General features: G+C 45.8%; 1 protein-coding gene across 1 annotated transcript in view; it reads right to left on the reverse strand.

Annotated features, from left to right (window-relative positions):
* Positions 1 to 9,509, reverse strand: part of FAM184B (family with sequence similarity 184 member B) — a 112,028-nt gene extending 102,519 nt beyond the window's left edge. The window contains exon 1 of the mRNA XM_049789963.1: positions 9,282 to 9,509. Within this exon, the coding sequence (XP_049645920.1) occupies positions 9,282 to 9,374 (93 nt within the window). The 5' untranslated portion in view covers positions 9,375 to 9,509. The remainder of the gene's footprint in view (positions 1 to 9,281) is intronic.
* Positions 9,510 to 12,253: the final 2,744 nt, after the last annotated feature.

Here is a 12,253-nt window from a genome sequence, read left to right on the forward strand (position 1 = left end):
TCTTTTATTAACAATATTGCAAACCACAGTGTCAAAAAAAGCAAGAGAGGGGCTGGTGAGGTGGCGCTAGAGGTAAGGTGTCTGCCTTGCAAGCGCTAGCCAAGGAAGGACCACGGTTCGATCCCCCGGTGTCCCATATGGTCCCCCTAAGCCAGGGGCGATTTCTGAGCGCTTAGCCAGGAGTAACCCCTGAGCTTCAAACTGGTGTGGCCTGAAAAACCAAAAAAAAAAAAAAAAAAAAAGGAAGAGAGAGAGAGAGAGGAAAAAGAGGTAAAATGTCTGCTAAGAGGCAGGGAGCAGAGGGAAAAGGGGGCTGGGAATTTGGGGACACTGGTAGTGAGAAATGTTCACTGGTAAAGGTTGGTATACATTGTATGACTGAAACCCAGTCATAAACAATTTTGTAACATGATGTTTAGATAAAATAATTATTAAAAAAAGAAATACATGTATAAAACCAGACCTTTTATTTTTATTTATTTTTGGGTTTGGGGCCAACTCCTCGTGGTGCTCAGGGCTTACTCCTGGATCTGCACTTAGAAATTACTCCTGGCAGGCTCAGGAGACCATATGGGATGCTGGGCATTGAACTCAGGTCAACAGCATGCAAGGCAAACACCTTACTCACTGTGCTATCACTCTGGCCCCCAAACTAGACCTTTTTCAGGCTTAAGACTTTAAACCTTAGGAGTTATCCATTTATTTATTACTGTATATCATGGAGAGCAGGAAATTCTACTAGAACTTGTTAGAAGTTGAAAAAAAGGCCAAACAGAGCCATAAAAAAAAAAAAAAGCCATAAGCTTTTCCAGACTTTCTCCTGCAATTTGGCCTCTTCAAAGTGCAAATACTGCAGCTTCGTTCTTAACCAACCTAATGAGGTTCTGTTCAAACACTAACATCTGAATATGACTGGCCTTAAGAAAACTTCTAAGCAAGTCACAGAAATGCCTGTCCTCTTAGCTATCAGACAGGGTCAGTTCAGGCAGCCGGCCAGGCACGTCCTATAGACCATAGCTGCTTAAAGGAATTCCACTTGTAACTTCTTTTCCTTCGAGAAATGCAACACTTTGGACTCAGTACACGGTTAATTTTGGATCTTTTTTTTTTTCTCCAGTTGTTTGTATTCAGAAACCATTTACAGCTGCTGCTTTTTGTTTGTTTGTTTGTTTTTAACTTTCCCATTTAGTTATGTGACCACATATGGAATTTGTGACCACAGCGTTAAGAAGCTAGAAGGCAGAGCAGAGGCTAAGAGCCTGCTATGTGGCCTTTGAATCAAGCTGAAATTAGTCAGCAGTAGGATTTTACTAAAAAATAATTCACAGGATCGGGAGAGATAGCACATGATAGAATGTTTGCCTTGCACGTCGCCAAACCAGGACAGACCTGGGTTCAATTCCTGGCGTTCCATATGGTCCCTGGAGCCTGTTAGGAGCGATTTCTGAGTGTAGAGCCAGGAGCAACCTCTGAGCACTGCCAGGTGTGGCCCAAAAATCAAAACCAAAACAAAACAAAAAATAATTCCCAGCTTTGGGTTCAGGATGTGATGCTGGGGATTTGCAGCTCTGGCCACGGCAGCCACATACAAGGCACACACTTTACCTTCTGTTCTAGATCTCCAATACACCCCATCATAGACTTTTAAAATGCAGAGCTGTAGTTTGGAGCTAGCTCAATATGCTGAGTACATGCTTGACATGTGGGAGTCTCAAGTTTGATGCCTGGTACACCCTGAGCATTGCTGGGTGGTCCCAAAACAGAAGAGAATTCAGTTTCTAGGCCTCCAGCCACTGATTTCAATTTACTACTAGTTTGTATTTGTGTTCAAAACAAGTCTCTGGTGCTACTGCCCATCACCAGTGGCAAGAAACTCAACAGGGATGTGGGCAAAGGCAGAAAGAAGCCAAGGGATAGAAAGCCAGAGGAATGGATCCTGGAGCTGGTAAGACATGCTTACTGCAAACTGTGTTCTCTCACATACCTTAAGTCAGAAAGGAAGGATCAAGGTGACCACAAGGCTGCATGTTCCCTGCTTCACCCTCAATAAAATCCCTATATCCCTTATCCCCTATTGACCTCTATTTACCCTTTAGTGATCCAGTCCTCAACTCTTGGGCATTTAGTTTTTTTTGTTTGTTTGTTTTTTGTTTTTTGGTTTTTGGGCCACACCCTGTGAGGCTCAGGGGTTACTCCTGGCTATGCGCTCAGAAGTTGCTCCTGGCTTCTTGGGGGACCATATGGGACGCCGGGGGATCGAACCGCGGTCCGTACTAGGCTAGCGCAGGCAAGGCAGGCACCTTACCTCCAGCGCCACCGCCCGGCCCCTTGGGCATTTAGTTTGTTTCCACACTTTATTGATCCAGCCTTCAATTAATGGCACTGAGCTTGCTTCTGCATTTTGGTTATTATGAATTGTTAGCCCTCCCCCAATACCATATGCTAATCTCAGCTGGATGGTGAGAACCACCCACAGCTGGGAGGGGTCTATGTTTGGTAATTAAGGGGTTGCCTGGGGAGTAGGAGGAAGAGAGAGAAACTTTGCTAAGACGGATGGAGAACAGCAGGAAAGAGGCTGCTTAGCTTAGGAGCCATGTGGGAAATGCACATGGCGATTAGGGCCTTGTAATAAAGCTGGATTTTTTCTGACGCTTCATCTGACTGCTGTGAAATTATTTCTCCACCATTACTCTGCAATCTACAGACCCACCGGCCGAAGGGGCTGCAGGAGCTAGGCAGAGTCGAGAAAGGCCTCACCACACCAAGCTAGGACTTTATAATTTATATTTAAACTATAATGAATAGGGGCCAGAGAGATGGCATGGAGGTAGGGCGTTTGCTTTGCAGGCAGAAGGATGGCGGTTCATATTCCGGCATCCCATATGGTTCTCTAAACCTGCCAGGAGCTATATCTGAGCTTCGAGCCAGGAGTAACCCCTAGAGATGCCAGGTGTGACCCAAAAACCAAAAAACAAAAAACTATAATAAATAAGCTTTCTATGAACACTATGCACTAATTTTTGTGTGTAGGGGGTATATTTTCATTTATCTTTGGGATTTGCCCAAAGGTGGAATTGGGTGGGGAGTCTCAGAGATTAATTCTCTATTTAACTGAGGAATAGGTGGACAGTTTTCTAAAATGACTGCAACCATGACCATCTGTTTGGATATTACTATGGTTCCACATGGAGAAAGGAATAATGGAAGACCGAGGAGAGAGAGAGAGTACAGTACAGAGAGAAGAATGGCTCTGCATAAGTGGAGGCAGGCCACTCCTTCGGATTTAATGCCCCCCAACACGGTTTTATAGTTGTTTTTGACAAAAGGATTTTGAGAGAAAGAGAAAGAGAGTTATCTTTACACCACGAATCACACCATTAAATGAAATGATTCCAGCTGAATGGGCTTGTTAAAACAGAGCTACACTTTCCACACCTAGAATTTTAGAGCCAATTGGTATGAAAGTGCCTAAACATCTGCCCCCAGACGAGTGCTTGCAAGTAGGGCAGCATTCTCAGGAGATACTGAGGAAATCAGAGAGGGTCGTACAATGTGCACGTTGTCATGCCTTGTGAACAGGACAGAAATGGCACCTGTCCCCGAGGAGGACCTGCAGCAGCAGACATTCCTCCTGCCAGTTTAGATCATGGTCCCAGCCTTGCTGTCCCAAGTATGCTCTGTTTTATTCCAGGATCTGGTTTGATGGCAGGGCAGCAGCTGTGATCCTCTGCAATGCTGCCTGGCTAGCAAGGGATGGGAAGCCATGCCATCAGGGTTCCCACACACCCAGCCTTAGATTAGCATCATCTTCCTGGAGTCAGCAAATCTCAGGGCAGGTCACTAAGGAAGGAGGAAGCATTTCTTCCCAGTGACAGCTGAGGAAAATTGACCCTCAGGACTCGAAAGGGAGGAAGGCCTCTTTGAAGAGGTGGCAAGGGACTGGACCAACCTTGTAAGGATCAGGAGGAATCACATTCTTAAGTCCAACCAACATTGTCTACTAGTTTCCCAAGTGTCTTCATTTCAAGTCAGCTGCATGCAGGTATCCCATTCACATGACCACTATGGGGTTCTGGATATCTTGTTTCTGTCATTGCCAATGCCAGAGTGAAGGCAGGGAAGAAAGCTGAGCTGTGGGGCCAAAATGAGAGTATAGCAGGGATGGCGAGTCCCTGGCACATGGCCCACCTGGGTTCAATTCTCAGCAGCCCATATGATCTCCTGAACACCACCAGGAGTAATTCCTGAGTCAGAAATAATCCTTGTGAAAGTTCCTTTCTAATTTCCCCAATATTTACTACCTCTATGTAAAAAAGAAAACAAAATAAAAAAAAAAACTTGCCACATCTGCCCCTCTTTTTTAAAATTTATTTTATTTTTTTTCTTCTTTTAATTTTATTATATTTATAGCTTCTAGACAGAGGCTCCAGCCTACATTTTTTTATTCCAGAACCATAGAACTTGAATCATTTTCTTCTGCCTCCTATTTCTATGTCTTCTTACAAACTAAATAAAAAAGAAAGTGGATTGGACCCAGGGGCCAAGCGGTCTCAGGAGCATTGAGTAGAAATAATAATAATAATAAAAAGGTCAAACCTAAAAACCCAATCCAAAGTCAATGACAATAGATCAACAAGTTATATACAAAGGAGACCTGTTACACTAACAGTCCAGGGGACTAATGGTGGAGGCATGGAATGCATGCTGGGAAGAGTGGCAGAAGATCAACACTGGTGATGGGAAGGGCCTAATTCACTGTCACTATGTACATAAAGTATAACTGTGAGAGATTTGTAATCCACAATGGTCTCAATAAAAATTATTGAAAAAAAATAACCCTTGTGCATCATTGGGTGTCACAAACACACATGCACACACGCACACACAGAATGCTGAGTTGCTCCTGGGCCAGATTCTTTTCTCTTTCAGTAGACACGGCACTTCTTCCCTGGAGTAAAGTCACATACGCAAATGGTGAGTAAGCACAGACTGGGTAAAGAGCACAAATACCAAAAAGGCAACAATTCCCGTGCAGAAGTCACAGCAGTTGATCTGCCTCTGCTCTTACAGAGGCTTCAGCCAGCTGGGCAGGGTGCCTTTTGGAAGGGGAACTTGAAAGTCTCCTGTGGGGTTATTTGACTCCTGAGCATTGTGTTTGGCAGCCTCTAGCACTAAGGGCTTCTCAAGTCCTCCTGGTTACTTTTTTGGGGGGACTCTCCAGATAAAGAGATAGGTGATGCACATAGGCATCCCTAGATTTACTGCATTTTGCTTTATTGTGTTGCACACAGTTTAGTTGTTGGATTGTTTTTCTCTTTTTCCTTCCACAAAAGCCTCTGTCAACTGAAGGAGGATGAGTTACTGAAAACCCAGCTACTGATGAGCATTTTTTAGCCATAAAATATATATTGTTTTTAGTTGTAGAGGTCACTCCAGGAAGTGCTTGGTGTTCTGGTGGAGCTGAGTTTCAAACCTGGAGCTTAGTGCAGGCAAGATATGGTATAGCAAGATATATGCAAATAATCCACATGAGTTATATCCTTGTCTTCATAAAGCTTTGGGGGGTTTCCCTAGCAGTTCTCCAGGGGTGGGGTAGGCAGCAAACCCAGACAGGGGTTGTAGCATAACAATGATATGAATTTATGAAAATCTGTTGACTTGTACACCCCAAATTGTTAACTTTCATGAAATAAAAATTGTATTTCAATAAATCTGCAAGGACAAAAAGTTACCAAAATTAGTCAGAAAGGAAGAACAGCAAACTCAGAAACAAAAAAACAACATGATTATTCAAACGCTCAAACCTAACAGATTGAAAAACCATTTATTTTATTTTATTTTATTTTATTTTATTTTATTTTATTTTATTTTGTTTTGTTTGTTTGTTTTTTGGGTCACACTTGGAAGTGCTGGGAGGGGTGCTAATCCTTTTTTTTTTTTTTTTTTTGGTTTTTGGGTCACACCCGGCTGCGTTCAGGGGTTACTCCTGGCTCTATGCTCTGGCAGGCACGGGGGACCATATGGGACACCGGGATTCGAACCAACCAACTTAGGTCCTGGATCGGCTGCTTGCAAGGCAAACGCCACTGTGCTATCTCTCTGGCCTCGAAAAACCATTTAGATAATTGGCAAGCAAGAAGAATTCACAAGGATGTAACACAGAGACCAAAGAGAAAAATAATGGGTGTGAGATTCTGCACCTAATGACAATTTCAGAAAAAAAGGTTGGAGGGAATAGTAGAGAAACAGTCATGGAAGAGAAACATTCTTGATAAATTTTCAGAATTAATGTATGTACTACAATAAAAAAAAATGCACACAGCATCTAGAGAGTTGTAAAGAAACTGATGAATACCAAAATAAACAAACAAGTATTAAATGCTAGCAAGGCATATTATCTACACATGAATGAAAATCAGCCTGGCAGTAGAATCATCACCAGGAATTTAGTACCCAAAGACAATGGAGCACAATCACCATTATACTATAAGGATATATGTGTTCACTAAAATTTTACACCCAAATAACTGAACCCCTCAAATGAGAGTCAAAGACATTTTCAAACACATATATACACAGAATTCCCTGTCTCACCAAGACCCCTCCAGTAAGAACTATTAAAGGAGCTTTAGTATGTGACTGTATTAGTATTCACCATAGATTTACATGAATTAAATAGGGAGCAAATTAAACTGGAGAAAGAACTAAAATAAAATCTACAGAAATATTAGCCATAAAGTGAAGGAAAAAGTCTGACATACAAATAGTATTCAAAAGGAAGGTGGATTATCTACCTAAAGAATGTCCAGGGGAGGAGGGTGGGCAGGGTGTTTGCCTTGCGCACAGCTGACCTGGGTTCCATTTTAGGTAACCCCTGAGCCCTGCTGATAGTGGAACAAACAAACAAGCAAGCAAACAAAGAGTCTAACAAAAGGGCTAGAAAGACAGTACAGTGAGTAGGACACTTACCTTGCATGCCGCTGACCTAGGTTCAATTCCTGGTATCACCAACGATTTCTTTCAGTCCACCAGTAGGAATTCCTGAGTGCAAATCCAGGAGTAAGCCCTGGACTTAGGTGGGTATAAACGGTCCCCTCCCCCCAAAATGTCATTTTTTTTTTTGGATTTTGGCCCACACCTGGTGACACTCAGGGTTAATTAACTCCTGGCTATGTGCTCAGAAATTGCTCCTGGGGGGGACTTTATGGGACGCGGCGGGATTGAATAGCCGTCCATCCTGGGTCAGCCTCGTGCAAAGCAAATGCCCTACTGCTGCACCATTGCTCTGCCCCCCCCCCCAAATGTCTAATGGAAGCAATGACATGCATAATAAGAGAAGTACCAGGTCAGCAGACTCAATCCTGACTTCCAATGTAGAATTTACACCCCTTAAGGTGTGAGGGCTCCTCATTGTTATAGCCTCAGTGTCTGGCACATAAGACACATGCAGGAAATACTAATGAGAACACTAAACACCATCCTGTGCTAACGTGATCCCCTCACGGTCTGGTCCTATCTCAGGGAGAATAGCCCCATTTCATGATATCCAAATCTGGGCCTGACACACGAAGGAGCTCGGTGAATTGAAACTGAATCCAAGGTTTATTGTGTTCATGAAATCTTTCCTAACTGTCCCTTGCTCACAAGGACTCAATTCTTGGTCCCTGCTTCTAGGGCCTGCAGGATCCCAAACCCTCGTTTTTTTTTTTAGCTATTGATTACACAGAGTGCCTTTTGGTTTTCCACAATTTCAGGCCTTGTTTGGCCCGAAACTAGTTTCAGTTTTTGGAAAATAGCAAGGGGCCTTTTTTACACATGTCTAAGAGTTGGAAGAAGTGGAAGGGGTTAGGGTGTGTCTCTATTTAGATGAATGTAGCCCAAACACGGCCTTTCCAAAAATCCCTATTCATTCTCATCCTGTTTAGAGATGAGGGGTGGCTTTGGAAAGGAAGGGGGGGGGGGGTCGGCCCAGAATATGAAGTTGGCAGGAGAGGTGGCAGCTACTGGCAGCTACTGGCCAACTCCAAGTCTGTGCTGTCTTCTTTCTGGCAAAGTCAAGAGAGTAAAAAAGAAAAGAAAAAAGGAGACAGGGTTGCGGAGGCTGGAAGCCGGTTTGTCTCCTGCCAAGGGGCAGAACCTGGACTAGATCTTCCCAGGGGGCAAAACCTGATCCAGATCTACTGGGAAGGGGCAGAACCAGGAATCAGAAAGATCTACCAGGACAGAACCTAAAGCCGCGCGCAAAGGACGGCGGACACTTGGTCCCCATCAGCAGCTCCCTCCCCCAAGCGCCCCTCTCCGGGGATGCCTCGGGGTCGTGCGCCAAGGGGAGTGCGCGGGTCTCCCCTGCGCCCGGGGACTTTCTGCCACGATGCGGGGGTTCTGGCTGAGCGCGGGTGACCTCCAAGGTCCTTGGCAATTTCTTAATTAAAGCGGCACTCGCGCTCCTCCCCCTGGCGCGCTCCTCCCCCACGTCGGCTCCCCTGGTTTGCTAGTAAGTCCTCCCCCCACACCACCACCAGGGCAGCCTTCCAGGACGGTGCCACGCACGCACGCCGTTGGCACAGCTGCAGCTACTCCTGCCAGCGTTTGTGAGAGGAAGAAAATGAATCAAGTGTTTGCACAACAGCCCACATGGCCGGCCGGGCTGTAAAAGGCGGCGATGCAGAATGAAAAAAAAAGCAGCTAAGAGACATTGGTCCTGCTTGGTGGCTGGAGCAGAGAAGGCGATGGATGGCCAACTGGGCACCCAGTAGCAAACCACCCACCCACCCATCTACACCCACACACCCCGAACAGCACCGATTCGGTTCGAGTCCAGTCCCAGCCCACACCAGCAGCCTGGGGAGCACAGCCACATGCTTTGAGTTGCCTTGGCTAAGAGTCTCCAAGGATGGGGTCCAGGGTGTTGGGTTACTGATCTTACCCTAATCAATAATTGCAATCCACCCTACGGTGGGAGCAGAATACCAAGTAAGGAATAATCCAATAGACTATCACCAGGTCACACCCTAGGGTGGAGTACAATTATTGATTAGGGTAGGATCAGTAACCCAACACAGAATGGGTCTTTCTTTTGGGCAGGTGCATCCAGAAGGTCAAATGCGCATGGTGCATGGATGGATGGCATTCAGGCCCATGCATCCCTTGGGGGCTGGCTGACTTCCAATGCAAAGTTTCAGCCCGAATGCCCCATAGGCAGGCAGATGGGGTGCACCTCGCACCCCAACACCCCGTCCCCCTGCTTGGCCGCTCTGTGCCTCGCTTTTTTGAGCGCCTACCTTGGTGAGCTGGGCGATCTTCTTGCACATCTTCACGTGCATCTCGGGATCGCCCCCGGGAACGGGGATTCTGCTGGGGACAGCCGAGGCCATGGTGGGTTCGGAGAGCGCCCCACACTAGGACTCCGGGGAAGGAGGCTCCGAGTCTCCGGGGGTGCCCGTGCGTGCGTGCGCGCGCGGCCGCTCGCTCTGTGCCACTGCAGTCCCGCGTGGGCCCCCTCTGCCTGGGGGGGGTGCCAGTCCTTTCCCCCCTTTTCCTAGGGCTGGCTCCTTCTGAGTCTGCTCTGGCCCAGCCCTCCCCAACACCCCAGAATCCACCCACCCCACCACCCTACTGGCAGCGCGTCCGTGGAGAGGTTGGCGCTCTTGGACACGTGGGTGGCGCCTGGCAAAGGGAGTTGGGGGGCTCAATCCCGCCCAGATGGAAGATGTCCACCCTCCCCCCCCCCCACTTCTCCATTCCCGGCTGGGGTGCAATCTGGGGAGGCGCCCTTAGCCAAGCGCTCCAGGGCGCAGAGCTGGACAGAGACCCGGGATTTGCAGCCAAGCGCGCGCCTTCAGCTTTGGGCGCAGTGGCACAGGTTGTGGGCAAGGGGGCAGGACCAGAGGGATTTAAAAGCGGGTCTCTGGGACGGTCTGGGGTGCGACGGTCTTTCTTGGGTTACAGATGGAAGTTTTTCCCCCACCCCATCCTTTTTCTGGGAGCCTGGACATTGGGAGGTAATGGAACAAAAGGAAGAAAGCAAACAGGCTGCTGGGATGGGGGAGACCTGGGAAGGAAGGGAAGGCTGCAGTGATCCTGCGGGGCGGGTGGGAGAAGCAGTAGGAGCCCAAGGGGGAAAGTGGGGACAGTATTCAGGCATGCCAGGCTTGGGGAAAGGAAGAGCAGAGAGAGGGCAATGGACTAATTGAGGGACAGATAGAATCCAGAGGCTCAGGACAGTGAAGCGACTGTCATACCCCTATTTTGGTTTTTTGGGGTCACATCCTGCGGCACTCAGGGGTTACTCCTGTCTCTGCGCTCACAAATCGCTCCTGGCAGGCTCAAGGACCATATGGGATGCCGGGATTCGAACCACTCACCGTCTGTCCTGGGTCGGTTGCTTGCAAGGTAAATGCCCTATTGAGGTGCTATCTCTCTGGCCCCTCAAAAGGTCTTTGTGTGGCTCTTATTCTTTGGTTTCAGACTGCGAGCTTTTGGTTAAGTGATAGCACCCTGGCAGCATTTCCCTGCAGTCACATGACCACAGGAAGCATTTCGCTTAATTCATATATTTTTCTTGATTACTAGTCTCTGGTCAAGTTTTCATCTCCATGAAAACTTCACCTTGCAAGTCAGCTTTTAAAGATCTCAAAAACCAGAACTCCGAACCCTCCACTCTGGAGGGAACAACACTCCTTTTTTATAAAGTTCCAGAAACGTCTACAAGTCAGCGATGACAAATAGCTGAGTTGTATCTGACATTGAGAAGATATTTCAATTCGAAAAGTTTTTTTTCCCTACTTTTACAATGATATGTTACCCTAGGTAGGGGTGACCCACCATGATTTTGGGGCTCCTAGTTTTATCTGTCTATGAGTAATCCTATTTCCAGAGCAAATGCCATTTTGATGACAGCTTTGCTCCTTAGGCCCAAAGCTGGGGGGCCATAGGAGCAGAATACACGTAGACAGTGTCCAAGAATACACATTTATTTTTTTTCAAGCTTTCTTTATAGAGTGATAAAGCTCTCCAAAAATTAGGCGTGTGCACCAGCCCTGAGCATAGAATACACATGTAAATAAACTTCCTGAAAAATCCATAGAGAATTTTCTAAAGTTTTTTTTAAGAAATTGCTCTTTTTTGGGGGGTTAGTTTTGGGACACACTGGCAATGCTCAAAACTTACTACTGGCTCTGCACTCAGGATTCACTCCTGCAGGGTTGGGAGAACCAAATGGGATTCTGAAGATCAAACCCGGGTCAGCTACATGGAAGTCAAGTGCCTTATCTGCTGTGTTATTGCTCCAGGCCTGAGATGGCATGTTTTACAGGAATTCAACCACTGCATCACTAGACAGAAATTGTATTTTGGGGTCTAGAACTTTCCCTGAGATGTTCACCATTTTGGAAACTGATATCGTCAGAGGTTGGCCCCATGTCTCATGTTCTCTATCTGATAATACTAAGGATAGCATTTATAATACTTTATTTATAACTGAGTATTGTAACTGACATTTTCATGGTGAATCTTAGCAACTCATGCAAGCAATCACACAACAAAATTAAGCCTACCAGTGTTTCTATGTTTATGTACATATTTTAATTATTTGTTTATTCTTTATATTCATTAATGTGAAGAAATCAGAGCAATTTTTAAAATCTATACATACATTTCTGGAATTATGTACCTCAATACAAAACCACGAGTGCATAAAGAAAAAGGTGATGTTGGGTCTGACTGACAAGGATGAAACACTTGCATACTAAAATTTATTAATATTGGGAGACATAACCCCAAGGTGTAGTGGTTTTAGCAGTGTCCAGGGATCACTCTTGGTGGATAATCATGGGATCATATGTGAAGCCTGGGATTAAACCGTGGTCAGCAGTGTCCAAGGCAAGGTCCTTACCCCATGTAATCTTAGTTATTTTTAGTTTTGTAGTTTTAGTTTTTTAAATATAATTTTACTATGTCCAGAGGTAAAAATATTTCTAGTCAATTACATTTTCAATTCAGTAATGAAGACAGTGGGGAAACCCAGTTCCTTATCAGGCCTGATGGGACCACAATGGCTGTGACACAGACACTGCAAACTGACCTCTTCAGCAGCAGGGATTTTCTAGCACGATCATGGACAGGAATAAAATAGAGGCCAGATGAGGATTAAGCGTTGGAGTAAATCCTGGCGAGGAAGAAAATTTAGACTGTTAATGCAATCCTGAGTCTTGCAATGCCTTGTGATCATTTTACTTCCCCTATGATGTCCATT

This window comes from Suncus etruscus, chromosome 16, assembly GCF_024139225.1.
Source record: "Suncus etruscus isolate mSunEtr1 chromosome 16, mSunEtr1.pri.cur, whole genome shotgun sequence".
Lineage (NCBI taxonomy): Eukaryota > Metazoa > Chordata > Mammalia > Eulipotyphla > Soricidae > Suncus > Suncus etruscus.